This window comes from Hyaena hyaena, unplaced genomic scaffold (genome assembly GCF_003009895.1).
Source record: "Hyaena hyaena isolate Hyena2069 unplaced genomic scaffold, ASM300989v1 scaffold_298, whole genome shotgun sequence".
Lineage (NCBI taxonomy): Eukaryota > Metazoa > Chordata > Mammalia > Carnivora > Hyaenidae > Hyaena > Hyaena hyaena.
In genome coordinates this window covers 1,451,495-1,477,020 of record NW_024080927.1, presented here as the reverse complement: position 1 = coordinate 1,477,020, position 25,526 = coordinate 1,451,495, and the positions used below count along the sequence as shown (strand labels likewise).

Here is a 25,526-nt window from a genome sequence, read left to right as displayed (position 1 = left end):
GAGGGGAGGGGAGGGGAGGGGAGGGGAGGGGAGGAGAGGAAAGAAGAAAAGAGAAAAGAAAAGAAAAGAAAAGAAAAGAAAAGAAAAGAAAAGAAAAGAAAAGAAAAGAAAAGAAAAAAGAAAAGAAAAGGGGGGAGGGAGGAGTAGGGAGAGGAGGGGAGAGGAGGGAAGGGAAAGGAAGAGAAGGGAAGGGAAGGGAAGGGATCTGATCATGATCTTGGGGTTTGCGAGACTGAGCTCCACATCAGGCTCTGCTTGGGATTCTCTCTCTCTCTCCCTCTCTCTGTCCCTCCCCCACTTGCCCCACACTCTCTGTCTGAAAAATAAAATATAAGCTTAAAATTTTTTTTTTGAAATAAAAGGGTCTCAATCATCTCTCAATTCATCTAAAATAAGGGGAGCACTCCTTCCTGGTTGTTTTTATACATAGCCTGAAAGCATCAGAAGAACCAGAAAAATACTCAAGATTGAAATGTACCATGATCCAAATATCACTATGCTCTTCTAGGGAATCAACTCACTAAAAAAACTGCAAAGTCATGAAAATTAAGAGCAAAGGTTAAGAACATTTATGATTTTATTTTATTTTTTTTTTAATGTTTTATTTATGTCTGAGAGAGAAGGAGAGACACCATGAGCAGGGGCGGGTCAGAGAGAGAGGGAGACACAGAATCCGAAACAGCCTCCAGGCTCTGAGCTAGCTGTCAGCACAGATAGCAGGACTCGAACCCACAAACCGTGAGATCACGACCTGAGCCGGAGTCGGACACGTAACCAACTGAGCCACACAGGTGCCCCAAGAACATTTAAGATTTTAAAAAGTATATCCAGACATCTGAGTGGCTCAGTTAGATGTCTGACTCTTGTTCTCAGCTCAGGTCTTGATCTCAGGGTTTTGAGTTCAAGCCCCACTTTAGGCTCTGCTCTGGGCATGAAGCCTAAAAAAAAAAAAAAGAAAGTATACCTCCTCCCAATAAACGAAAGAGTGATACCTCAAAATGCTACTCAGTAGATTAATGACCCAAGAGAATCTCATGTGTGCGAGTAGCTTTACAAGTAAATTTCCCCATATAAGCAGTCTATTCTCAGGCTTCTCTTAGTTCTTAACCACATGTCGTTTTCCATTTTTTAAAAATAAATAAAATTATAAAGATACATGGGAAAGCACTGAGGTCTATATCAAATACAAGTGAAGAAAGCTGCCAACAGTGAAAGATTCAAAGTAGTCAATCATATTTTTGTTTGTGGGTTCTAACTGATGAGCCTCATTAAAAAACAAAAACAAAACTCTACTAATCAATCCTTACAATAGTTTGCCCTCAACAGTAAGAGTACAAAATTCTTACATTATATCTTGGTCCATTACAATGCAGTATAGAGGTTAAGAAAAAGTTGGATTAGAAAAATGATCTCGACAAAATGTGATGAATAGAAAAACATTTCTACCTAACGGAAATGTGTTAAACAATATATTAGTTATGATGTAAAGCACTGCATGATAAACTACCTAATAACTATACAACAGCACACCAACACTATCGTGTTAGTAAGCAAAGGCTAAATTTTATCATATGGTGATAGTACTTAAATATTTCCAACTAATTTTTAAGGAGAAAAAGCAACAACCATATATATTACCAAGAGTGTAAGAGTATAAGTAAGTCTCTTAATTTCCTCATGCAATTACTGATAACAGTTTAACAGCCTCAATTGTACACAGGCAATATGAATAGGGGAAAAAAAGGGCTGGGGGGCTTCCTGTCCCACTTTTAATAAATTGCAGAGGCATAATATTTTCTCAAGTTCATTTTATTAACAAAAAGTGCAAACTGTTTTGAACAAAAGCAAACCATGAATCACAGCATCTGGCAAGACATTAGACATGGAAAAGCAAATCATCTTCATTAAGTAAAATATAAGTAGAGGAGATGCCTCTCACATGTACTGTATTCATGCTTCTTCAAAAGTCTCTTACCAACTTTCAGTGTATTTTTTCATGAATAGTACAGCAGCTCAAACACAAATCCAGTACAATGGAAAGTTTGGCAATTATTTTGGGCTAATTGAGTATGAAAGTAAACATTATACCACATTTTCATGTAAACCACTGTGCAACGTGTAAGAATCTTTAAATGTATTGAAATTGAAACCAATGTCCAACTAACGAAAACAGAAGAGGTAAGAGGGTTATAAGATACTTGTTGCACTACAGCTGTTTAGTAAAAGGCAGGGAAAATGAAATAATTTTAAATGATTTTCCACGTGTTCATATGGAACATAACTTAACTCATTTAAAATTCTATTTGTAAAAGTCATACAACTGAAAGATTATGCCATTAATCAGTGTGTTTATACCTGAATAAACAAGAAAAGGTAAATAAATTAACTTTAGTCAGTCTACATACTCCAAAAAGGAGATTCAGTCTACTTTTGCTTTACTTAGTCACATAAAGTATCTACAGGGCAGAATCTATATATAAGTAATTTTTCTGTTCCCTAATTTATAGGCATTAATGAAGCTATAAACTATGATTAAAACCCAAAATATAAAGGTGGTCATTTAAACACAACTGAGCATCTAGCCAAGGATAGAAGAGTACCAAGGCTGAGCAAGTTACTTAGTGCATGCATGGTCTGTCTGGCAGTTAACCACCTTTCTACTGTAGTAGACAAACTAATGCTTTTATGACTATACTAATTTACTAAATTAATTGAGGACTACACTGTTAATTCATTACATTACACAAAATTCTTCTCATACTGCTAATTTTGTCCTGTGGATTAAAGTCTCATACTACAACTGTGCTGCTTTCTAAAGTTTCAGAATTACTATTTCGGGTAGAGATGATAAAAAAAATAAGACCAAATCTGATTATCTGATCGATCACAAATTGAGCACCAACTACAGCAAATCTCAGGATCAAGTAGCTTGCAAGTCAGTTCTCTGGATTTGAAAATTACCTTCCACTGTTTCCATCAGTATTAAAGCTGAGGTCTTCAGGGCCTATTTGTTCACCATCAGGAAAAGTGGAATGGGTACCTAAAATAAAAATTTAAAAGCAGATTAATAGTTTTTAAAGACCAGTATTTTCTTTTCCATGTCTTTAAGCGATCTTACTAAGCATGTTAGTTAATTAAGTGATAAAGATGTAGTGGGTTGTAGACAAACCTCTGTCTTCACAGAATCTGTAATCTGAGTCAGGTTTAAGCAAGCACAAAGGGAAAATAAACAAGAAAAAGTAAAATGTATAATACGCATAATTAGAAGATGAAAGGCACTGCCTAACTTTGTTCTCTTGGGTGTGGGAGCAACTGAAGACGGAACAAGAAATGATGATGTACAATGTATATACTCTGAAGACTGACTTTGTAAACATTAAAATGTACTTAAGGCAAATTAAATTGCACATGCAAATATCACAATAAACCCATCAGAACTCAAAAATAACATGCCCAAAATTTAGCTGCTTCTTTCAGAAATAGAAAATTACTAAGAGTGTCATAATACTTACAAACCATCTATTTTGAAAAAGACACTAGAACTTCAGGGAAATCTATAAAATTATAAAGCTGACAACTAGCATAAGCCTAACAATGTCGTCATTCCAGAAAATCTTGCAGAGAAATGCTAAGACTGATCAGTAAGGTCTCTCAATAAAAAACAATGGGTGATGATGTTAAATATACCTATTGTGCTAATCATTTCACAATACATACAGAATATCAAATCATGGGGTATTCCTAAAACCAAGAATACTAACAATGACTTTATCTCAGTGAGTTTTATTCCTTAAAACTATTTTGGGAGGAACAGGAAATTAAAAAACAAAATGATGCTTCCAAAAACTATATGTGTTTCTAAGAGGTCAGAAAAAAGTCTTTTAAAAGGTTTCCTTATTAAGCTAGGCTAATAACATCTAATAACATCTGAACCCTCCTCAGGGGTTGATAAACATATTCTATAAAAGAACTGATAGAAAACATTTAGGTATTGCAGGCTACAAACTGCCTCTATGGGAAAGTCTTCTCAGTTTTGTTTTTGTTTTACAAAACTCTGAACAATGTAAGTGCTATTCTTAGGTCACAGGCTGTCACTAGAGCAGGCTGCTAATCCCTGCTCCACTAAGTAGTATCCAGCAGGTGTCTGACCAAAGAATACCTAGCAAATTTTTTCAGTACTCACCATTTAGTTTACCCCATAGAATATTGCTTCACAAATGACAATAATGAAAAAAGAAAAAGAAGCAGAGAGAGCAGAGAAGCAGGAGCAGAAGCAGAGACAGTTTTATTAATCTCTGTGAAATGACACCATGTGCCGCACCTTCATCTGGGGGCTGCGCCATGAAAGAGTCGTTAAATCCTCCCATGCTGGTGTGTTCTTCCTGCTCCTCATTCTCAGTGTCACATTCAATATCACTATCACTACTCATTCCTGGCAGGAAAGATGGGGAGAACATGTTTCTGAGATGACACCATTGCAAGGAAAAGGAAAAGGAAGTCTCTTCACCCACTAAACTGAGATTCCTATTGAATTTTACCCTGGATGCCAAGGCAATGGAAGACACCAAACAAAACAAAACAAATAAAAAAGTAACCACACGAACCTCAGTTCTCTCTAGTTATTTAGAGCAGTAGTTTTATTTTTGTTCTCAAAAATTAAAATTGCCTTTTCCAATGTATCTACAAGTAGTAATTTGAAATCAGTACTAATTTCATTATATTGAGAGTATTTTTTCCAAAGCAAACTGTTTTCTGGAGTTGAAAGAGATAACAAACTTTTAATCCTGATTCAACATAGGTGTAATCATTTCTAGCCTAAAATATGAACATTACATAAATGCATGTTTATACTTACATGTATGCACGTACGTAAGAAATTCCAATAACTCTAGCAATAAATGAATTACTATCCCATTTGGGCCTCCAATTTTGTTTTTATGTATATCAGTTGACTCTTAAAAGAAAAATTCTAAGTACACCCAGGTGGCTTAGTCGGTTAAGCGTCTGAATCTTGACTTCTGCCCAGGTCATGATCTCACAATTTGTCAGTGTGAACCCCCTGTTGGGCTCTGCGCTGACCGTGTGGAGCCTGCTTGGGATTCTCTCTCCCCACTCTCTGCACCCCTCCCCTACTTGTGCTCTTTCTGTCTCTCAAAATGAATAAACTTAAAAAAAGAAGAAAGGAAAATTCTATAGAAAGTGCTTCTGTTTCAACAAGACAATGACCAAGAAAATCTGGAAATCTTTCTGCTTATAAACCCTTACACAAGCTAAAGAAAATATGAAAAAATGTTTTAATGAACAGCCCATTTAAAAGAAAGAAGAGAAATACACAGGTACCAAAACAAACAGATAAGGAAAACTAATGGGTCAGATGCCACAGTAGCACCAGAGATTTAGATGTGAACATCTTTAACATTCCCTTGGACTCACTATAGAAAGGGAGTTGAATGACTAAAACTTATTTCCCTGCATAAAGCTAAAATTCTTACTGAAAGAACAGACTAAGGGACGCCTAGGTGGCTCAGTCAGTTAAGCATCCAACTTCAGCTCAGGTCATGATCTCGCAGTTTGTGAGTTAGAGCCCTGTGTCAGGCTCTGTGCTGACAGCTCAGAGCCTGGAGTCTGCTTCAGATTCTGTCTCCTCCTCTCTCAGCCCCTCCCATGTTCATGCTCTGTCTCTGTCTGTCTCTCAATAATAAATAAACATTAAAAAACTAAAAAAGAATGGACTAGAAAAAGTCTGCCTACTGATATAGGAATACAGTCTCTTGTCTGTTTCTACTGGGCTCAGCTGATCTCAGAATTCAAACTAAGGCCTGTGTGCCTAATTTAGGTTTGGGATTTAAAGTCGGGGTTTAAGTCTCAGGAAATTATAAAAATTGGTCAGGAGAGCTAGTGTTATTTTAATAAAGCAAATGGAAAATCTTCTGGAGTAAAAGTTCTAGGTAAGGTGAAGTTATAAACACATTCCATTCCATCTTTCCCATTAAATGAAGCTAGAAAACCTGGACAGAATGCATGAAGCAGACTTTTAAGGGCTCTGAAAAGTAAATAGGAACAGATATATTGGTGTAGACCAGAATTTGAAGTACCACCAAACTGTCAGATTTAATATATAAAAAAAAATTTTTTAAATGTTTATTTTTGAGTGAGACAGTCAGAAACAGAATATGAGTGCAGGAGGGGCAGAGAGAGAGGGAGACACAGAATCTGAAACAGTCCCCGGGCTCTGAATTGTCAGCACAGAGCCTGATGTGGGGTTCAAACTCCCAAACCGTAAGATCATGACCTGAGCTGAAGTTGGACTTCAGCTGAGCCACCCAGGTGCCAAAACTGTCAGATTTAAATAAGATCCAGAATCTCATAATATATTAAAAATATCCAGAATACAGGGTGCCTGGGTTACTCAGTCAGTTGAGTGTTTGACTCTTGATTTTGGCTCAGGTCATGATCCCAGAGTCCTGGGAGGGAGCCCTGGGTTGGAGCCCAGCAGGGAGCCTGCTTAAGATTTTCTTTCCCTCTCCCTCTGCCCCTCTTCCACTTGCATGCACTCTCTCTCTTTCTCTCTCTCTCTCTCTCTCTCTCTAAAATTAAAAAAGAAAAAAAAAAAAAGAATCCAGGATACAATCCAAAATTATTTCAGGATATGAAGACCTAGGAAAAGACAATCAACAAATACCAATGCTGAAATGAAAGAGATGTTGGAATTATCTAACAAAGACTTTAAAGCAGATATAGAAATGCTTGTGAACACTTTTTTTTAATTTTACAAATAGTTTATTGTCAAGTTGGTTTCCATGTAACACCCAGTGCTCATCCCCACAAGTGCCCTCCTCCATGCACATCTCCCCCCTCCTCCCCCCCACACCCATCAGTCCTCTCTTAAAGCATATAAAAAAAGATTCTCTGGAGGGAAGCTTCCACAGACCAGGTCATATGAATTATCACCGGAAAAAAAAAAAAAAAAAGATTTATCAGGGAAGGGGTGGATGAGGCAGAAAAGAATCTCAAAAAGGTGTGCTGTAATCAAAATTTACAGAACAAAAGAGGTGGACAATCCACCTGAAATAAGTCAAGCAAACTACATAAATTGAAGGATAATACCATGATTTTTTCATAAATTAAAATAATGATCTGTTTAACATGAAAAAGGATAAACTTTTTAAAAACTACTAAACAGACTTTCTAAAAATTAAAGATACAGTCATTAAAATTAAAATAATAGATTTAAGCAAGGTTGGAAAAGAGGTTAGCAAACTTAAAGACAGAACTAAGGAAATTAAAGAAAATATTAAAGAAATAGGAAACAAAAATCATAAAAAAGCAGTTAAAATATAAGGGGATAAAGTAATTGTTCCATTGGTGTCAGACAGACTACCACAGATAGCACAAATAACAAAGGAGAGACAATACATTAAGAGAAAACGGGAGAAAATTTTTCAAAATTAACCAAACATTCTCTGAATTGAATGGAAATAAAAATGCAACATATCAAAATTTGGGAGATGTGGCTATAGCAGCGCTTACAGGGAAATTTATAGCATTAAATGCTTACATTAGAGAAGTAAAAGGTCTCAATGATCTAAGCATCTCCTTTAAGAAACTAGAAAAAAAAAAAAGAGCAAATAAACTCAAAGCAAATAAAGGAAGGAAATAAAGAACAAAAATAAAATTTGCAGGAAAACAACAGGAAAAGAAATCAGTGACATGAAAAGTTAGTTCTTTTAAAAGATCAATAAAAGTGAAAAGCTAAAGAGACTAAAGAAAAAGAACAAAATTACTAATATCAGGAATAAAAGGGGGACATCACAACAGATTCTACAGACCTTAAAATGATAATAAACAGCATAATTTTATGCTCATAAAATTAAGAATATAGATGAGATGAAGAAATTCTTTAACAGACACAAACCACGAAAGGTCACTCTGGTAAAAGCAGATCACCTGAGTAAGTATTTTAACTACTAAAGAAATACAAGTTGTAGTAAAAAAAAAAAAAACTTCCAATAAAGAAAACTATAGCCCCAGATGGCTTTATCAGTGAATTCTTCCTCTTCTGTTTCCAAGAAGAGTTTGAGTAGTACTATTTCTTTATTAAATATTTAGAAGACACAGGCTGGATGTATGGACATTTCTGAAATCTCCTTGTTCAGCAAAGAGTGCTAAAACTTTCCTGCTGTAAAAAGCAAAGTATGATACTTCTTCCTTAGAGACTAAACCAGCTACTTCCATGAAGCACCATCTCCACCTTGTGGCCCTTCATGGAACTGTTGCTGAAAATACTAAACCTCTCTATACAAGTGGGTTGAAATTCTAGGCACAGGCACAAATTTGACCTAGAACTAGTTTCTCTGAATTCCAGACAGATTCACAAACAAGAAAATCATTCTCTGTATTCTAATGAATTCCCCAAATCTTTCAAATTCTTTATTCATTAAAAATTAGGAATTATTTTGGTTCTCAAACTTCCTATCTCTTGGAATACCACTCATTGAATTCATATGCAGTGTAGGATAAACCTATTATTTATTTATATTGTGCCAGACAGGGCCACAAACACATACTTAAGAAAGTTCCCTAGCTTTGTGAATGTAATGAGAAAGAAAAATCGGTCTCCTGAGCTCTAGCTTAATAGTTGGCCACACTCAATACTGGGTCAACAGATCCTGTACAACCAATTGCCATCAATAGGTGAGAGGGAAGGGCACCTGGGTGGCTCAGTCAGTTTAGTGTCTGACTCTTGGTATCTGTTCAGGTCATGATCTCATGGTTTGTGGGTATGAGTCCCACATCGGGCTCTGTGCTTACAGTGTGGAGCCTGCTTGGGATTCTCTCTCCCTCTTTCTCTCTCTGCCCCTCCCCAACTGGCTCTCTCAAAAATAAGTAAACTTAAAAAAATTTTTTTTTGGGGGGGGGAGCCTGGGGGACTCAGTTGGTTAAACCTCCACCTTCAGCTCAGGTCATGATCTCCCGGCTCGTGGATTTGAGCCCCGCGTCGGGCTCTGTGCTGACAGCTCAGAGCCTGGAGCCTGCTTCGGATTCTGTGTCTCCCTCTCTCTCTGACCCTCCCCTGCTCACGCTGTCTCTCTCTCTCTCTCTCCCCCTCAGAAATAAATAAAACATTAAAAAAAATTTTTTTAAGTATGTGAGAGGGAGTGAACACAACAAAAGGTCAAATACTTTCATTATTTTTTTAAAATGAAACGAGCTGCTATCAGTCAACAGACCACAAGCTATCTGCTGTGCCTTGCCCCATATATTGCAGTGTCTACCCATTGCATACCTAAAGTAAACTAATGATATTCTACCAACTCTAAGTAAAGTCTGAATATTGGACCTCTCTTAATCTCACCAGGTGTTAAGAAGTTTTTAGACAACTGACTGTCATTGACAGTAATTACAAGATACCATTAAATGTAAGATGCCACAGAGATGTTAAATGTGGAAAACAAAATTTGCATCTTACAATAAAATTTGAAGTAGGTTATTTTTATATCAATTGCCTACCACATTTTTTGAGCATCCACTATATGCTCAGTACCATCAGTACTGTACTTAGTTCTAACTCCCTTACTGATGGGTGCTCAAATTTCAGATGCTTGGGAAATACAGTAGAGAGTTGGTGCAGCAGACACTAATGTTTCACCGGCCTCACTCTTTTCTTTTTTCTTAATGTTTATTTATTGTTGAAAGAGAGTGAGCAAGGGAAGGGGCACAGAGAATCCCAAGCAGGCTCCAGTGCCGTCAGTGTAGAGCCCAAAACAGGACTTGAACCCATGAACCGTGAGATCATGACCTGAGCCAATACCAAGAGCCAGACGCTTAACTGACTGAGTCACCGGACACCCCTGCCTCACTCCTTTCTAATATAGAACCTCACTGCTGTTCAGCTATCTTCCCTCTTCCATATGGCCACATGGAATGGGTCAAGGAGGGGAACCAAATGTTTACAGACTTTGCCAAGTTTTCTTCTTTTGCCAGTCATTAATGAGATATAAGAGGACGTTAAGGTGCTCTGAGAAGTCTTCCTTGTAGACAGAGATATATAGAATGAAACAATCCTCCTGTACTCCCAGAATTTTATTCTGATTCCATATGAAGTTTGACATTACAGCAACCATCTTGCCATCCTGAGGGAAGCTAAGCCAACTCACTGAGCATGGCAGCGTGAAAGATGGGGGGAAAAAACGAGTTCTTGAGGACACTGAACGGCTAAGTTTTCCAACCCTGAAACTGCCCTACCACAGTTATATGAGACTTCATGTTAATACGAGAGTACATCTTCCTTTTTGTTTAACTGAGTTTTTGTTAACTTACATAAAAATCTCTTAACTGACACCCCTAAAGGAATCAGTTATGCTGGAGCATCAAACTCTATTTCTCTTAGATAGGCTGTCAGTAAGATTTGTAACAGGCATGCCATGGCTTTTCCCTGGGATGGATATATCAATAGCTTTGACTTAACTGAAAGAAATCTGTGCTACTTCAAGAGGAACTCAATCAGAGCATATTCTCTGTAGTCTTAAACTGAATAAGGAAGACACTGGTCTACCTACAGGAGCTCTGCAGGGAGGGTATCAATTGGCAGCAGCAGTGACAGGGCTATGGGTAGTGTCAACCTTTTCAGTATCAGGCCATTAAACACAAAATTAAATCAAGGTTGTCCCATATGGTCCCACTTAGAAAAAGCTCTCCTACTGCCTGTCAGGTCTAAGAAGTCCATCTCATTGATGGGGAAAAATATTTAAGAGACCTCCTTAGTAGTCCCAAATTTCCAGCTAGTAGCACAAACAATGCCTTAAAGACTTTTAGGAAGATTTGAGAGACTGACTGACTTACTTACGTAACCACAGTAATCTGACAGAAAATTTTCTTAGGTATTCTGCTCAAATAGCCTTGTATTTCCTAAGCACGGATACAAGGCAAATCCAGCTGACTTCCTACCAAGGTTTACAAGTATAAAGAATAAAGGTTTCTTGAGAACTGCTGCTACTGATAGAATATTACCATAGCAGTAAGGCCCCATTCTCCTCCCCTCACAAAGTAGATTCCAAAAGGCTCATAGCTCCTTTTGTCTACTATATTTCCTTCTTTCAGCCTCATCCATTAGTTGCCTTCTCACTGCCTATCCTGAACTCTAGAGGTTAACAAGCTCCTTAGGTCCTTATGAACTGCAAGGATGTACTTTTGTGGCACTGCTGACTGTCATGTTTACAGGAGCTTACTTACTCAGTGCTGGGTTCTTTATATCATATGGCTCCTTATATATTACTGGGTCACATGATCACTTTACTCTAAATCTCAGAATTTGAAAGACTTCAAAGTACATGGTAGATCCTAAAGGTGGACAACTAAATGCCTTTTTCTAGTTTATGATAAGCTGTCAATGATTAGCTTTAAATAAGAAATGGAACTGTTGTCAGAAACTTTCAGGGTTCTTGGTGGCAAGTAGCTATTTACATAGAAAAACTAAGATAAAGTTAATTTATGAGTTGAGGGCTGAAATTAAGCCCAAGTCATCTTCTCACCTACATTAATTTAACATGCTTCTTACCAGTTTTCTTGTCCCTAGAGTTCCACATCCCATTTCCCCACCCCAAATCCATTCCCCACAATGTATCTAGAAGAGGAATTTAAAAACATAATTTTATTATCTCACTTCTTGCTTGGATCCCACTCAAAGTCCGAATTTTAACTAGGACATAAAATGTAATGCTTCAAGGTCTGTCATCTGTCTCCATTGTGGCCCTAATTTTCACTCATCTTCACTTGATTAACTTGTACTCATCCCTTAGGATGATTTTTTGGAGGGTGAACTAGGTTAGTAAACAGCACTGGCTCTGGGTTCAAATTTCAGCCCTTCCATTTACTAACTCTCTAACTTTGGGTAAGATAAGTTAAATGTCTAGGCTTCAGCTTACTCACCTATAAAATCAAAATAATAGAGTAACTATCATGTAGGCATATATTGAGAAAACAAGGTAAATCTGGTAAAGTCTTTAGCAGTCTCTAATAATAATGCTTAATGGACTTAGTAATTATTATGTTATTTTTATTGTTATATACCTGTTCTTGAGCTCCCCAGTGTACCTTTATCACAGCACCCATCATTCTCTCTTGGTTATTAACTGGTCTGATACATGATCAGTTTTCAATTGCTCTCCCTGTCCCCCTCCCACCACCAACAACACATATACCCACCAGTATACTTGAGAACTATACCTTGTACCCATTTGAAACTGTGACCTAGTCTGGCAAGTGACTCTTAGAAAGGGGCCATCCCTAGTTGAGTCATTCAACTCAACCAGTGGTTCTCAACCAGGGATGATTCTGCCTCCCAGGGGACATTTTTGGTTATTCTAAGTCAGAGGAGGTTCTATTGGCACCTAATGGTTAAAAGCCAAGGATGCTGCAATGCACAGGGCAACCCTCTACAACAAAGAATCATCTGGCCTGAAATGTCAATGGTGCCAAGTTAAAGAAATCCTGAACTAAACAGCAGGTTCAGGAATTACTTTATCACCAGCAGCAAATGTATGATATGCAAATTAGAAAATTCATAAATGCTGCATGAATAAAAGGGACCTGTAATTTCAGCACATGCTATGAAAATTTAAGTCACTACAATTTATAACACACACACACACACACACACACACACACAGAAACTAGCTAGTCCTTAAGATTTTTAATCAAAATATTTATTTCTTAATGTTTTATACTTGATCCAACTCAAAAGGTCAAGGAGTGATTATTATTTCTTAATATTTTAACAATCAGTACTTCACTTTAAAAATCCTTTTTGGGTACCTGGGTGTTTCAGTTGGTTAAGCATCTGACTCTTGGTTTCAGCTCAAGCCGTAATCTTGCAGATTCATGTGTTCAAATCCCACATCAGGCTCTGTGTGCAGGCAACACAGAGCTAGCTTGGAATATTCTCTCTCTCTCTTTCCCTTCCTCCCTCCCCCCACCTCCCACTCATGCTGCCTCTGTATCTCTCAAAATAAATAAACTTAATGTAAAAAGAAAAAAATAAAAATCCTTTTCATTTCATCTCTTCTACTGAAATAATGCTGGCTGCCACAACACAAATAATACTGTGCTCCACCAACTAAAAGGGAAAAACCTGAAAATGCCACCACTCCCACACTCTTTCACAGGGCAGCCAGAGGTAGATGGTGGCACCTACATGTATGCTTTGAGCTACAACAATTCATCAATCATTGAAATTCAAAGGAGTGCAGAGGTGGAAGGTGGCAGAGTTTCACTGACAAATTGGGAAAAAATGTCAGTGTCAAAGTTGACATCTTTTTCTGCTAACATATAAAGGACATGGCAATGGTAAAACACAAAGAATGCCTTCTGTTACTCAGAACTACAAAATGTCTTCTATGCTTTTAAATAAAGAATAATGAACCTGGAAGAACATGTAGAAGTATACCAGAAATATAACTGAGAATGAATTGGCAAAGTTCAAGTCAGTTACCATAAAGATTTTTTTTTAAAGATTTTTAATTTTTATTTATTTATTTTGAGACCAAGAGAGATTGAGGCCAATGCAAGGCTCAATCCTATGACCCTGGGATCATGACCTAAGCCAAAACCAAGAGTCAGAGGCTCAATCAACTGAGCCACCCAGGAGCCCCAAAGGATTTTTTAAATGGTTAAAGTTTGGAATATAAGCATTAATCAAGACTGACTTTTATTATTTTTTTAAGTTTATTTTATTTTTTTTATGAGAGTGAGCAAGTGGGGGAGAGGGGCAGAGGGAGACGGGAAAAGAATCTCAAGCAGGCTCCACACTCAGCACAGAGCCCAACATGGGGCTTGATCCCACTAATTGATGGAGGTCATGACTTGATCTGAGATCAAGAGTCATACACTTAACCAACTGAGCCATCCAGGCACCCTTTCTTAAGACTGTCTTTAAAAGATAATGTACTGGGGCACCTGGGTGGCTCAGTCAGTTGAGCATCCAACTCTTAATTTCTGCTCTAGTCATGATTCCAGGGTCATGGGACTGAGTGTCACATCAGGCTCTGTGCTATGCATGGAGCCTGCTTGAAATTCTCTTTTCCTCTCCCTCTGTCCCCCTCTCCTGCTTGGGTGCCTTCTCTTTCTCTCTCCAAAATAAAACAAAACAAAAAAACGCAACAAAGTACTTCACAACATTATATTTATATTCTATATAATTATGTATAATTTTGTGCATGCCTTCCACTAAGCCTGTGAACATATCTAATCTCATCTTTGCATATCTATAAAACTCAATTCCTATCATATAGATGGCTTAACAGATTAACTGAATGATATGTGAATGAGTAGATGTACTATTTAGAGATTCCCCCCACCCCCTTGTAAATGTCCCATCTAAGTAAGATTTGTCTTTTTACGTACCCAATTAACCATTTTGCCTTCTTCTGTGAGCAATGTCCTACTAAATTAAATTCAGTGGCTCAATAAATGCTGTATTCAGATCAACCATGTTGGCTAGCAATGTCTCAATAACTCAAACTACTCCCCAACACCAACATCAAAAAGAGATCATTATTCCCACCTCCCACCTAATTATGACTTTATCATTCCATACCTTCCTCAGGTGCAGCTGAAGCTCCTTCAGGTAGTATAGGCTGTAATTCCCCAGTTTCAGAATTATTTTCCAAATCAGTCATTTGCATTCCTTCTAGACGACCTCCTTTAGCAGTAGCCCTCAAAGAGGGAGAAAACAACCTGATATATTTGTATAACTAGTCAGTGATACAATAATCTACATTTTTTCCTTGTCCTGAAACTAAGCATGAAACTAAGTAGGATATATGGCACCAGTAAAATTATCTCAATAAAAATTCTGATTAAAAGACAAAAATAGAAATCCTAAATAATATATTCTTATTAATATAGAAAGACTTTTGAGATATATTACTGAGAAAATAAGGTGCACTTTTTGTACTAAAAAAGCTATATAGTCACAATTGCTTAAATATGCATAAGAACTGAAAAAACACAGCATATATAAAAAATTAAAAGCAACAGGGAAGTGGGTAGGCAGGGGGTTGCAAAACTAAGCAGATAGTAAACAAAGATGGGGAATTTTCACTTAATATTCTTTTTTACTTCCATTTTTAACCTCTATTAGTATTTAAAATTTTTGCTTATAAACCACTATAAACTAGGCAAGGAAAAGACACAAATTAGAAAACACCACATAAATCAGGGTTAGTAATACAATTAACTGTACAGTGAGGGTTATAGCTAAGAGCTGCAGATATTTATAAAGCATTTTACAGTCTAGAAAAAAGTCTAGTTCAGAAATATTTAATTGTTATGACTATGGCAGATATAAATATCTCCATAACAAATAAAATACAAAAGCTGGTTGTAGCTTCAACGTCAATATGGAATATGTATAAAATCAAGCTAGGTAATGGAGAGGACAAGATAACATCTAGTAATTTTAACACCTTTCAACTGCTTAGACTGGAGCTAAAACAGAAAACTAAATCACACCAGTTTTTCTTTTACATTTGGTAATTATCCAGACCTTAAAACTGTATAAAATTTAAGTAAAGTTAAAGAATGTTATTCTCTCTCTAAATGTAATTCAAAATTATTTTCAAAGTCTCCAAGGTAGAACTATTCCATTGCTTAAATTTAGAAATGTATTTAATATCCATAAAATCGATCAGCAGATGGATATTAATGGCTCATCTAGCACATTCACAGACAATACATCTCATAATCACTCTTTTTAATGGGTGGAAGTTTAACTGACATGGCTGGAATTTGAGTTTATATTTCCTGGGCGGGAGATAAAGGTGATGACTACCAGACAGAATATCCTTTTGAGAAATTCCAACTATTGGTTTTGCAGACATTTTCGTAAGAGAAGAGGAAAAAAAAAAAAAAAAAAACAAGGTGAGATAAAAGTACAAAAGCTGTGTTAAAATAAAAATGCTAGACTTGCTTTGTTCTGTATAAAATATGTGTTAAAAGTCTATGACATAATGTAGCCAGCCATAAATATCTTAAAAACTGTGGAGCAGATAGGAAAAATTTTTCAAAAAAATTAAAGCTCACACACACACCAAAAACTCATAAGGCGAATTCACATAAGGTTATACAATATTATTTCCTAACTTCAGTGATTTAAAACATAACTGAATTTCTAACACTATCTCATTTCATTCCACTAAGAAAAAAAGTAGGGTCTCTGGTACTTCAGTTAGATTTTAATACAACAAATAAACTTTCTATCTGCTAAAAAAGTAACGAAGTGGAAATTTATTTTATTCATTATGATGTAGACTAAAGAAGTGCTGAAAAAAGCTATTGGCTATCATTCCACTACATAAACAAAAGAACTTACCCTAAGGCAACCATTTTCCTCCTTTTCTCAATAGCAGGTAAACCATTGAACACTGCAACCACAACAGCATCCGAATCCAAAGTTTGACACTGCCGGTCTTCTGATTTGGGCAGAATATCACTGATACTGCCATGTGTTAAGGCTCGGGGAGAACTGTGCCTGCTCCCAGACTGAGAACTTCCTGGAGAGCCTACAGAAAAGAAAGGGGATACTCAGAAAGAAGGCAAACAAAAGTTCTCTAGTATCCACTTTAGAATATCTCACTACATATACATTTTTAAACTGCAGGAAGACTCAAACCGATTTATAAATATATCCCAGTTTTTTGGAAGGCAGGTATTTAAAATTAAGGAGTCCAGAATATGCAGCCTAATGACTGCATTATATTACTGATGAGACTGTTCTGTTGGGAGATCAAGAACTTTCAACTCAAGTTTCAGCACTGCTGGTGCCTTTAAAGATCTAAATCCACGTTTACCATAACATCAATTTCAAATAACAGACATCTACCCACTAAAATTGCATTCTAAACTCTCCAAATTTACCTTCAGACAGAGTCTGACAGTCTCCCTTTGAACGGCTATTTTCACCAGAGTCTATTGCTCTTCGTAGTGACAGACTACCTGCTATACTGGACCGAGCTGGCTTGGGTGAATTACTCTTCTTACTTGTGGCTGCAAAGACATTTAAAAATATCTTTGAATGAGATAAAATAGCACAAAACTCATATTGTAGGCAACAGAGGAAGACTAATCTTATGGAAGGTATTATATCTACTGTGTCCAAAAAAAACCATGACACTCTGGTCCCAAATGGTTTATTTAGGGTTATATGTAAAAAACATTCCTATTTTGCTACTTGTGAAGCAAGAGTTTCACTAACAAGACCAGAAAGATATCAGTAAACTCCAAAAGAAAAATCCTCCCAGATATGAACTCCAATCTCAATGCATGCCAAAGCATTAACAACAAAATTATAACCCTCTAAACACTTGAAAATGGCAAATTATTGGATTAAAAAGAAAATCAATGGATTAGACACGAACCACAAATATTTCTTTATGTTTGTGGCTAACTGGGGAAAATGTATAGCCTTATAATGAATTTAAAAAAATGAAACTAAGTGACCAAATATGCAGACTCAAAAAACTAGAAAAAGAATAAAAATAAAGAGAAAGCAGAAGACATGCACTTAAAAGTAATAAACAGGATCAGCAAGGTAGCAGAATTTAAGAACAACTGTCTTTTTATTGATCTGCAAAGAACAACCCAAGAATGAAATTAAGTAAACAATTCCATTTACAAGAGCATCAAACAGAAAAAAATACTTAGTAAAAACTTAATAAATGTTAAGACTTGCACACTGAAAACTAACACACTGATGAACGACAAAAAAAGATGGAAAAATTTGAACCTTTAGTAAATAATCAGGGGCACCTGGGTGGTTCACTTGGTTAAGCATCCAACTCTTGGTTTGTGGGTTCAGGTCATGATCTTGTGGCTCATGGGATTGAGCTCCATGTCAGGCTCTGTGCTGACAGTGAGGAGCCTGCTTCAGATTCTCTCTCTCCCCCCTCCCCTGCTTGTTCTCTCTCTTTCTCAAAATAAATAAATTTAAAGAAAATTTTAAAAAATAAAGATGAGAAAAATACTGTGTTCATTGATCGGAAGACTTAATATTGTTAACATGCAACACTTCCAAAATTGATCTACAAATTTAACACAATACCTATAAAACTTCCAATAGTCTTTCTTCTTCTTCTTTTTAATTTAAATTCAAGTTAGTTAACATACAGTACAGTCTTGGCTTCAGGAGTAGAACCCAGTGATTCATCTCTGACATATAACACCCAGTGCTCATCCCAAAATGTGCCCTCCTTAATATCTATCACCAGTCTTTCTTTTTCATTGCAGAAACTGGTTATGCTCATTCTAAATCCATATGAAAAGATCCAGAATACACAAAAACATCTTCAATGAAGGATTCACACTTCAGATTTCAAAACTTGCTGTAAAATTACATTAACCAAAACTGTATGACATACTGGTATAAAGACAAAGATACAGACCAGTAGAATAGAACTGAGAGTCCAGAAACAAACTTTTACATTTATAGTCAATTAATTTTTGACAATTCACTGGACAAAGGCAAAATAAATAAATAAATAAATAAGACAATAAGAGTTGGCAAGAATGGAGAAATTGGAACCTTCAACTGGGTTCCAATTAGAAATTGAATGGGAATATAAAATGGTGCAGCTGCTTTGAAAACAGTTATGGTAATACCTCAGAAAGTTCCCCCATAACCCAGCAATTCTACTCCTAAGCACACAGGCAAGATAAATAAAAACATATGCCCACACAAAAACATGTACATGAATGTTCACAGCATTATTCATAATAGCCAAAAAGTGGAAAAACAATATATGATGCTTATCAATTGATACGTAGGTAACAAAACAACAGTACTGACAAACAATGAAGTTGTAATTCAGCAATAAAAAAGAATGAGGTAATATATGCTACAACATTGATGGTCCTTGAAAATGTTATGCCACGTGAAAGAAGCCAGACACAAAAAGCCTCATATTATGATTCTATTTATATGAAACTCTAGAAGTAAAATCATGCAGAGAAAACAAGCTAGAGGTTACCAGGGTTCAGGGAGAGGGAAAAAATGGAGAGTGCCTGTTTATGGGGAGAGAGGTAATGAAATGTTCTAGACAGTATTCTAGATAATGGTGATCACACAACTTTGTGTCTATATTAAAAACTGCTGAATTGTACACTTGAAAAAGACGTGAGAGGTGCGCCTGAGTGGCTCAGTCGGTTTAGTGTCTGACTTTGGCTCAGGCCCTGTACGATCTCACAGTTCGTGGGTTCTAGCCCCACGTCTGGCTCTGTGCTGAACGCTGGCTCAGAGCCTGAAGCCTATTTCAGATTCTGTGTCTCCTTCTCTCTCTGCCCCTCTCCTGCTCACGCTCTGTCTCACTCTGTCTCTCAAAAATAAATAAATGTTAAAAAAAAAAAAAAAGATGTGAGAAAAAATTAAGACCAATTTTTCCTCTACAATGTATATATAAATTATAATATGGTCCTTAACCAATAATTCATTCTATTAATGCATTAACAGAAACAAAGGTAGAATTTAATGTAATAAAAAGGCATTAGAGAATAGATGAAATCAATCTAAGAACTAGGCCCTTTTTTTGTTTGTTTTAATTAGAGCCTGGGCCAGTGTGGGAGGGGCAGAAGGAAGAGAAATTTTTTTTTAATTTACATCCAAGTTAGTTAGCATGTAGAGCAATGATTTCAGAAGTAGAACCCAGCGACTCATCCTTACGTATAACATCCAGTGTTCATCCCAGCAGGTGTCCTACTTAATGCCCCTTGCCCATTTAGCCTATCTCCCACCCAAAACCCCTCCAGCAACTCTCAGTTTTTTCTCTGTATTTAAGAGCCTCTTATGTTTTGTCCCCCTCCCTGTTTTTTATTATGTTTGCTTCCCTTCCCTTATGTTTATCAGTTTTGTATCTTAAATTCCACATGAGTGAAGTCATACATTTGTCTTTCTCTAATTTTGCCTACCATAATACACTCTAGTTCCATCCACATAGCTGCAAATGGCAAGATTTCATTCTTTTTGACTGTCAAGTAATACTCCATTGTATATATATACCTCATATTCTTTATCCATTCATCTGCTGATGGACATTTGGGCTCTTGCCATACTTTGACTATTGTCAATAGTGCTGCTATAACATTGGGGTGCATGGGCACCTTCAAACCAGCACACCTGTATTCTTTGGATAAATATGACCCTTTGCTGGGTCGTAGGGTAGTTCTATTTTTAATTTTCTGAGGAACCTCCATACTGTTTTCCAGAGTGGCTGCATCAGTTTGCATTCCCACCAGCAGTGCAAAAGGGTACCTCTTTCTCCATATCCTCAACAACAACTGTTGCCTGAGTTGTTCATTTTGGCCATTCTGACAGGTGTGGGGTGTTATCTCATTGTTTTGATTTATATTTCCCTAATGGTGAGTGGTGTTGTGAGCATCTTTTCATGTGTCTGTTTGCCATCTGGATATCTTCTTTGGAAAAGCGTCTATTCATGTCTTTTGCCCATTTCTTCACGGGGTTATTTGTTTTTTGTGTTGAGTTTGGTAAGTTCTTTATAGATTTTGGATACTAACACTTTATCTGATATGTCATATGCAGTATCTTCTCCCATTCCATCAGTTGTCTTAGTTTTGCTGACTGTTGCCTTTGTGCAGAAGCTTTTTATCTTGATGAGGACCCAGTAGTTCATCTTTCCATTTGTTTCCCTTGCCTCCAGAGACATGCTGAGTAAGAAGTTGCTGTGGCTGAGGTCAGAAAGGTTTTTGCCTGTCTTCTCCAGGATTTTGACGGCTTCCTGTCTTATGCTTAGGTCTTTCATCATTTTGAGTTTATTTTTGTGTATGCTATAAGAAAGTGGTCCAGGTTCATTCTTCTGCATGTTGCTGCCCAGTTTTCCTAGCACCATTTGCTAAAGAGACTGTCTTTATTCCATTGGATGTTCTTTCCTGCTTTGTCAAAGATTAGTTGGCCATACGTTTGTGGGGCCATTTCTGGGTTCTCTAGTCTGTTCCACTGATCTGTCTGTTTTTGTGGCAGTACCACACTGTCTTGATGATTACAGCTTTTTGATACATCTTGAATTCTGGGATTGTGATGCCTCCAGCTCTGGTTTTCTTTTTCAAGATTGCTTTGGCTATTTGGGGTCTTTTCTGGTTCCATACAAAATTTAGGTTTGTTTGTTCTAGCTCTGTGAAGAATGCTGGTGTTATTTTGGTAGGGACTGCATTGAATGTGTAGATTGCTTTGGGTAGTATTGGCATTTTAACAACATTTATATTCCAATCCATAAGCATGGAATAAATAAATTTCCATTTTTTGTGTACTCTTCCATTTCTGTCATAAGCTTTTATGGTTTTTAGTATACAGATTTTTCGCCTTGCTGGTTGGGTTTATTCCTAGGTATTTTATGGGTTTTGGTGCAATTGTAAATGGGATCAATCTTTTTCTGCTGCTTCTTCATATTGGTGTATACAATACACAACTGATTTCTGTGCATTGATTTTATATCCTATGACTTTGCTGAATTCATGGATCAGTTCTAGCAGTTTTTTGGTGGAATCTATTGGATTTTCCATATAGAGTATAATGTCATCTGTGAAGAGCTAAAGTTTGATTTCCTCCTTGCCAATTTGGATGCCTTTTATTTCTCTGTATGGTCAGATTGCTGAGGCTAGGACTTCCAATATTATGTTCAATAGCAGTGGTGAGAGTGGACATCCTTGTCCTGTTCCTAATCTTAGGGGGAAGTCTCAGTTTTTCCCCACTGAGGATGATATTAGTAGTGGGATCATATATGGCTTTTATGATCTTGAGGTCTGATCCTTCTTCTGTACTTTCTTGAGGCTTTTTTTTTTTTAAATCAAGAAAGGATCCTGTCTTTTGTCAAATGCTTTCTCTGCATCTGACAGATGGATCTTGTGGTTCTTATTCTTTCTTTTATTAATGTGATGTGTCACATTGATTTGCAGATACTGAACCAGCCCTACATCCCAGGTATAAATCCCACTTGATCATGGTGAATAATTCTTTTAATGTATTGTTGGATCCAGTTGGCTAATATATTGTTGAGAATTTTTGCATCCATGTTCATCAGGGAAATGGTCTGTAGTTCTTCTGTAGTTCTTTTTAGTGGGGTCTTTGCCTGGTTTCGGAATCAAGGCAATGCTGGCCTTATAGAATGAGTTTGCAAGTTTTTCTTCCACTTCTGTTTTTTGAAACAGCTTCAAAAGAAGAGGTGCTATTCTTCTTTAAATATTTGGTAGGATTCCCCTGGAAAGCCACCCCAGCCCTGGACTCTTATTTTTTGGAAGAGTTTTGATTAGTGACTCAATTTCTTTATTGATTATGGATCTGTTCAAATTTTCTATTTCTTCCTGTTTCAGTTTCATAGTTCATATGTCTCTAGGAATTTGTCCATTTCTTCCAGATAACCCAATTTATGGGCATATAATTGCTCAAAATATTCTATTATTGTTTGTATTTCTGCAGTGTTGGCTGTGACCTCTACTCTTTCATTCTTGATTTTATTTATTTGGGTCCTTTCCTTTTTCTTTTTGATCAAACTGGCTAGGGGTTTATCAATTTTGTTAATTCTTTCAAAGAACCAGCCTCTGGTTTCATTGATCTGTTCTACTGTATTTGTTTTTTTTTTGGTTTTGATAGCATTGATTTCTGCTCTAATCTTTATTATTTCTTTTGGTAACCATTAGCATGATAGATGGTTCTCCATCCCCTTACTTTCAATCTGAAGGTGTCTTTAGGCCTAAAATGGGTCTCTTGTGAACAGCATATAGACGGATCTTGTTTTCTTATCCAGTCTGATACCCTATGTCTTTTGATTGGAACATTTAGTCCACTGACATATAGAGTAAGTACTGAAAAATAACGAATTTATTACCATTATGTTGACTGTGGAGTTGGAGTTTCTGGTGGTGTTCTTTGGTCCTTTCTAGTCTTTGTTGCTTTTGGTCTTTTTTTGTTTTGTTTTGTCTTTTTTGAGAGGGAGAGAGAATCTTAGGCAGGCTCCACTCCCAGCATGGAGTCCCACAACTGTGAGATCATGTCCTGAGCCAAGATCAAGAATCAGATGCTTAACCCGCTGAGCCACCCAGGCACCCCATAACCAGGTCTTTGAAGAGACGAATAAAATGGACAAATCTCAAGTCAAATCAAAGGACAAAATGAAAAAACACATATAAGCAAAATAAGTGAAAAAGTTAATACCCTGTATTCAGAGGACTTTTTAAAATCTAAGAGATCAGAATAAGTGGCTTTATACCAACAAATTTAAGTATCTAATAAAATGAGTAATTTTCTAGGAAAATTAATTATGGAAACTGGCTTAAGAAGGAGAGATATGAGACCAATAAATACACAGAAATTCAAAAAGCTGTTAAGATTCTGTCCCTGAAAGAACTACTAAATGGTTTTCTGAATGAGTTTTGTTAAACTTTTAAGAAGCAGATAAAATGTTATTTTAACAATTTCATAAAATATAAAAGGACCAAAGCTTCAGAATTTATTCAATGCAGCTGGCATAAAACTGGAATTCAAATTAGTTAAGGATAATGTAACAAAAATACAACTTGATTTACTTATGACTACAAAAGTTAAGAATCCTAAGTAAAATATGAGTGAACTGAATAGCAGTATATTAAAAACAATTAAAAATAACCAAAACCAAGTAGGATGCGTTCTACTATTTCAGGAATGGTCAACATTATAAAGAATGTAATTCTCTAAGTTAACAAAGTAATGGGACAAAATAGTATGATCATTTTGCTAGATGCCCAAAAAAGAGTAATTCTATACAACTTCTTCAAAAATAAACAAACAAAAAACCTCCTAGGAGAAAAAGAGGTAGTTGGTATAATGGTGAAAGTCATAGGCTCTGAGGTTCAAGTTCTTTGCTTGGCCAATTACCACTGAAACTCTGAGAATACTGTTTAATGCTCTGTGACTCTGTTTATCTATCTGTAAACTGAGGATAAAAATAACTTTGTCTCAGAGTTGCTGAGAGTTGGGATAAAGTGAGTTAACAAATGTGCATTAGAATGATATCTGGCACATAGTAAACAGTGCTAATTATTGTACATAGTAATTACTAACAATAGAAGGATGTATCTTTTTTAAAAAAATGTTTTAATGCTTTTTTTGAGAGAGAGAGGGACAGACCGTGATCAGGGGAGGGGCAGACAGAGAGAGACACAGAATCCGGAGCCGTCAGCACAGAGCGCGACTCGGGGCTGGAACCAATGAACCATGAGATTGTGACCTAAGCTAAAGTTGGAAATTTAACTGACTGAGCCACCTAGGTGCCCTGGATATATCATTAAAAAAAAAAATTTCTATGTATTTATTTTGAAAGAGAGTGAGTGAGCACAAGCAAGGGAGGGGTGGAGAGAGAGAATCTCAAAGAAGTCAGTACAGAGCCTGATGCAGGCCTGATCCCATGAACCTGTGAGATTATGACCTGAGCTGCAATCAAGAGCCTGGTGCTCAACCAACTGAACCACCCAGGTACCCCAGAAGGATGTATCTTTTAATTTTGTAAAAACTACTTATTAAAACAAATAGCAAACTTTGTACTTGAGTAAAAAACTAAAGGAATTTCTAAACAGAGTTCAAAACATTATAAAAATTCAACTACCACTATTAGTTAACATTATTTTGAGTTCCTAGCCTAGAGAGTGCAAAATGAAAAGTAAATAAGGAATAAAGGAATGATTACCTGTTGATAATATGATCATCTACTTACAAATTCAAGATAATTGAAAAACTAAGACTTTAAAATTTTCACTAAGTGGGCTAAATACAAGGCAAACGTGTCAAACAGTCTTCCTACTATGACAAAAATTTAGAATATATTATGGAGGGGAAAGAGATCCCATTCCCAATCGCAACCTAAGTTATAACCTAACTGGAAATAAATATAACAAGACATATACAGAACTTACATGAAGAAAACTAAAACTGCAAGATGACCAAAATAAATAGGAGAGAAATACCACATTCCCAGATGCTAATGCTTTAAAACTGAAAAGATGTCCACTTCCCAAATTAAATGTAATTAAATGCACTAAATAATGTAATTCCAGTAAAAATCTTTATCTGGAAGAGTAAATGTGCAAGATCCATCAAGAATACTCTTAAAACAAAACCAAAATGAAGGCAAAAAAATCACAGTACTACAAACTATGAAACTACAGTAGTTGAAAACACAACAAAAAATTAGTTCAACAATGTCAAACTGCTGTTCTTGCAGGTCAAAAACTGTTGCATGTTGACAATTTCATATGACTCAACCCTTATGAATGAATGTAAAAATAGGACCATGCAAATATTGGAATTTGGTCTGTTAATAAAGGATGCATTTCATATTACTGGATGAAGTAGATTCTTCAAAAGCCATGTTGCTTTTGAGGGGGAGGGAAATATCTGACCTTACCCTCAGACATCATCATGAAAAACAAATTATCTATGTTATAGTGATCTAAGTATTAAAAAGTTAAAAAAAAAATACCACTAAGAAAATAAG

At 36.4% G+C, this 25,526-nt stretch overlaps 1 protein-coding gene across 4 annotated transcripts in view; it reads right to left on the bottom strand.

Annotated features, from left to right (window-relative positions):
* Nucleotides 1-25,526, bottom strand: part of TRIM37 (tripartite motif containing 37) — a 131,107-nt gene that overhangs the window by 12,598 nt on the left and 92,983 nt on the right. For 2 of the 4 annotated variants that reach the window (XM_039247312.1, XM_039247315.1), the window contains 5 exons: nucleotides 16,915-17,043; nucleotides 16,370-16,559; nucleotides 14,594-14,733; nucleotides 4,322-4,432; nucleotides 2,962-3,040 (listed from right to left, as the gene is read on the bottom strand). In XM_039247312.1, coding sequence (XP_039103243.1) covers nucleotides 2,962-3,040; nucleotides 4,322-4,432; nucleotides 14,594-14,733; nucleotides 16,370-16,559; nucleotides 16,915-17,043 — 649 coding nt within the window. Of the gene's footprint in view, nucleotides 1-1,799; nucleotides 3,041-4,321; nucleotides 4,433-14,593; nucleotides 14,734-16,369; nucleotides 16,560-16,914; nucleotides 17,044-25,526 lie in introns of those variants that run through there. The other 2 variants (XM_039247313.1, XM_039247314.1) reach the window with 2 other exon arrangements.